General features: G+C 48.2%; 1 protein-coding gene across 1 annotated transcript in view; it reads left to right on the top strand.

Annotated features, from left to right (window-relative positions):
* The first annotated feature begins 548 nt into the window (after window positions 1–548).
* LOC123975166 (histone H2B 1/2-like) overlaps window positions 549–730 on the top strand; it is a 1,102-nt gene continuing 920 nt past the window's right edge. The window contains exon 1 of the mRNA XM_046056391.1: window positions 549–719. Within this exon, the coding sequence (XP_045912347.1) occupies window positions 585–719 (135 nt within the window). The 5' untranslated portion in view covers window positions 549–584. The remainder of the gene's footprint in view (window positions 720–730) is intronic.

The raw sequence follows: 730 nt of genomic DNA, 5'->3' as shown, positions 1-730 counted from the left end.
CACCGCCTGTTCTTCACTACTATTAGCAAGTTTCCATCTCCTAATACTTTACTCCCCCCTCCCCCTCACTACATTAAGCACTCCTGCCTTTGGATTCTTCCTCTCACTTTCTCCTCCCTCACTTTCTACTTCGCTTAGACTAGTTGTATTTTTCTTTCTCTTAAACCTACCTGCGTTCCTGTTTTCTCTCCTTCTTACCACCACTTTCCACCCTTTTCCTCCCCCCTCATCTACGCAATTTCCCTCTTCCTCACTAAACTCCATACTGTTGCTATCATCTGTCTCCCTCCCTGCCATTCTGTCCGAGTTTGTAAGGAACCCCGCAGGACTTCTGTTCCGGACCTATACAGGCTGTCGGTCTATAGTCCTGCACAGTGTTCCCCACAAAACCCAATTCTACGGATAGAAAATCGAAATATTCGCTACTGTTGCCTCTTGTGTGGCGCATGCTCAGTCTTGTTTAAATCTCAGCCAATCCTGTACGAGGAACAGCACAGTCTCATTTGCATCAAGCGCATATAAACGTGCCGCCTCAGCGGTTGAGATTCATTCGTTGAAGACTGTTTCACACGAAGTTAACAAAGATGCCTGATCCGGTTAAGGCTCCGAAGAAGGGCTCAAAGAAAGCCGTCTCTAAGAGCGTCTCCAAGACCGGCAAGAAGAAGAGGAAGACCAGGAAGGAGAGCTACGCCATCTACGTGTACAAGGTCCTGAAGCAGGTCCACCCCGA

This window comes from Micropterus dolomieu, linkage group LG08, assembly GCF_021292245.1.
Source record: "Micropterus dolomieu isolate WLL.071019.BEF.003 ecotype Adirondacks linkage group LG08, ASM2129224v1, whole genome shotgun sequence".
NCBI classification, from domain to species: Eukaryota; Metazoa; Chordata; class Actinopteri; order Centrarchiformes; family Centrarchidae; genus Micropterus; species Micropterus dolomieu.
Note: the sequence above shows the minus strand (reverse complement) of the source record. Positions and strands in the feature narration are given on the sequence as shown.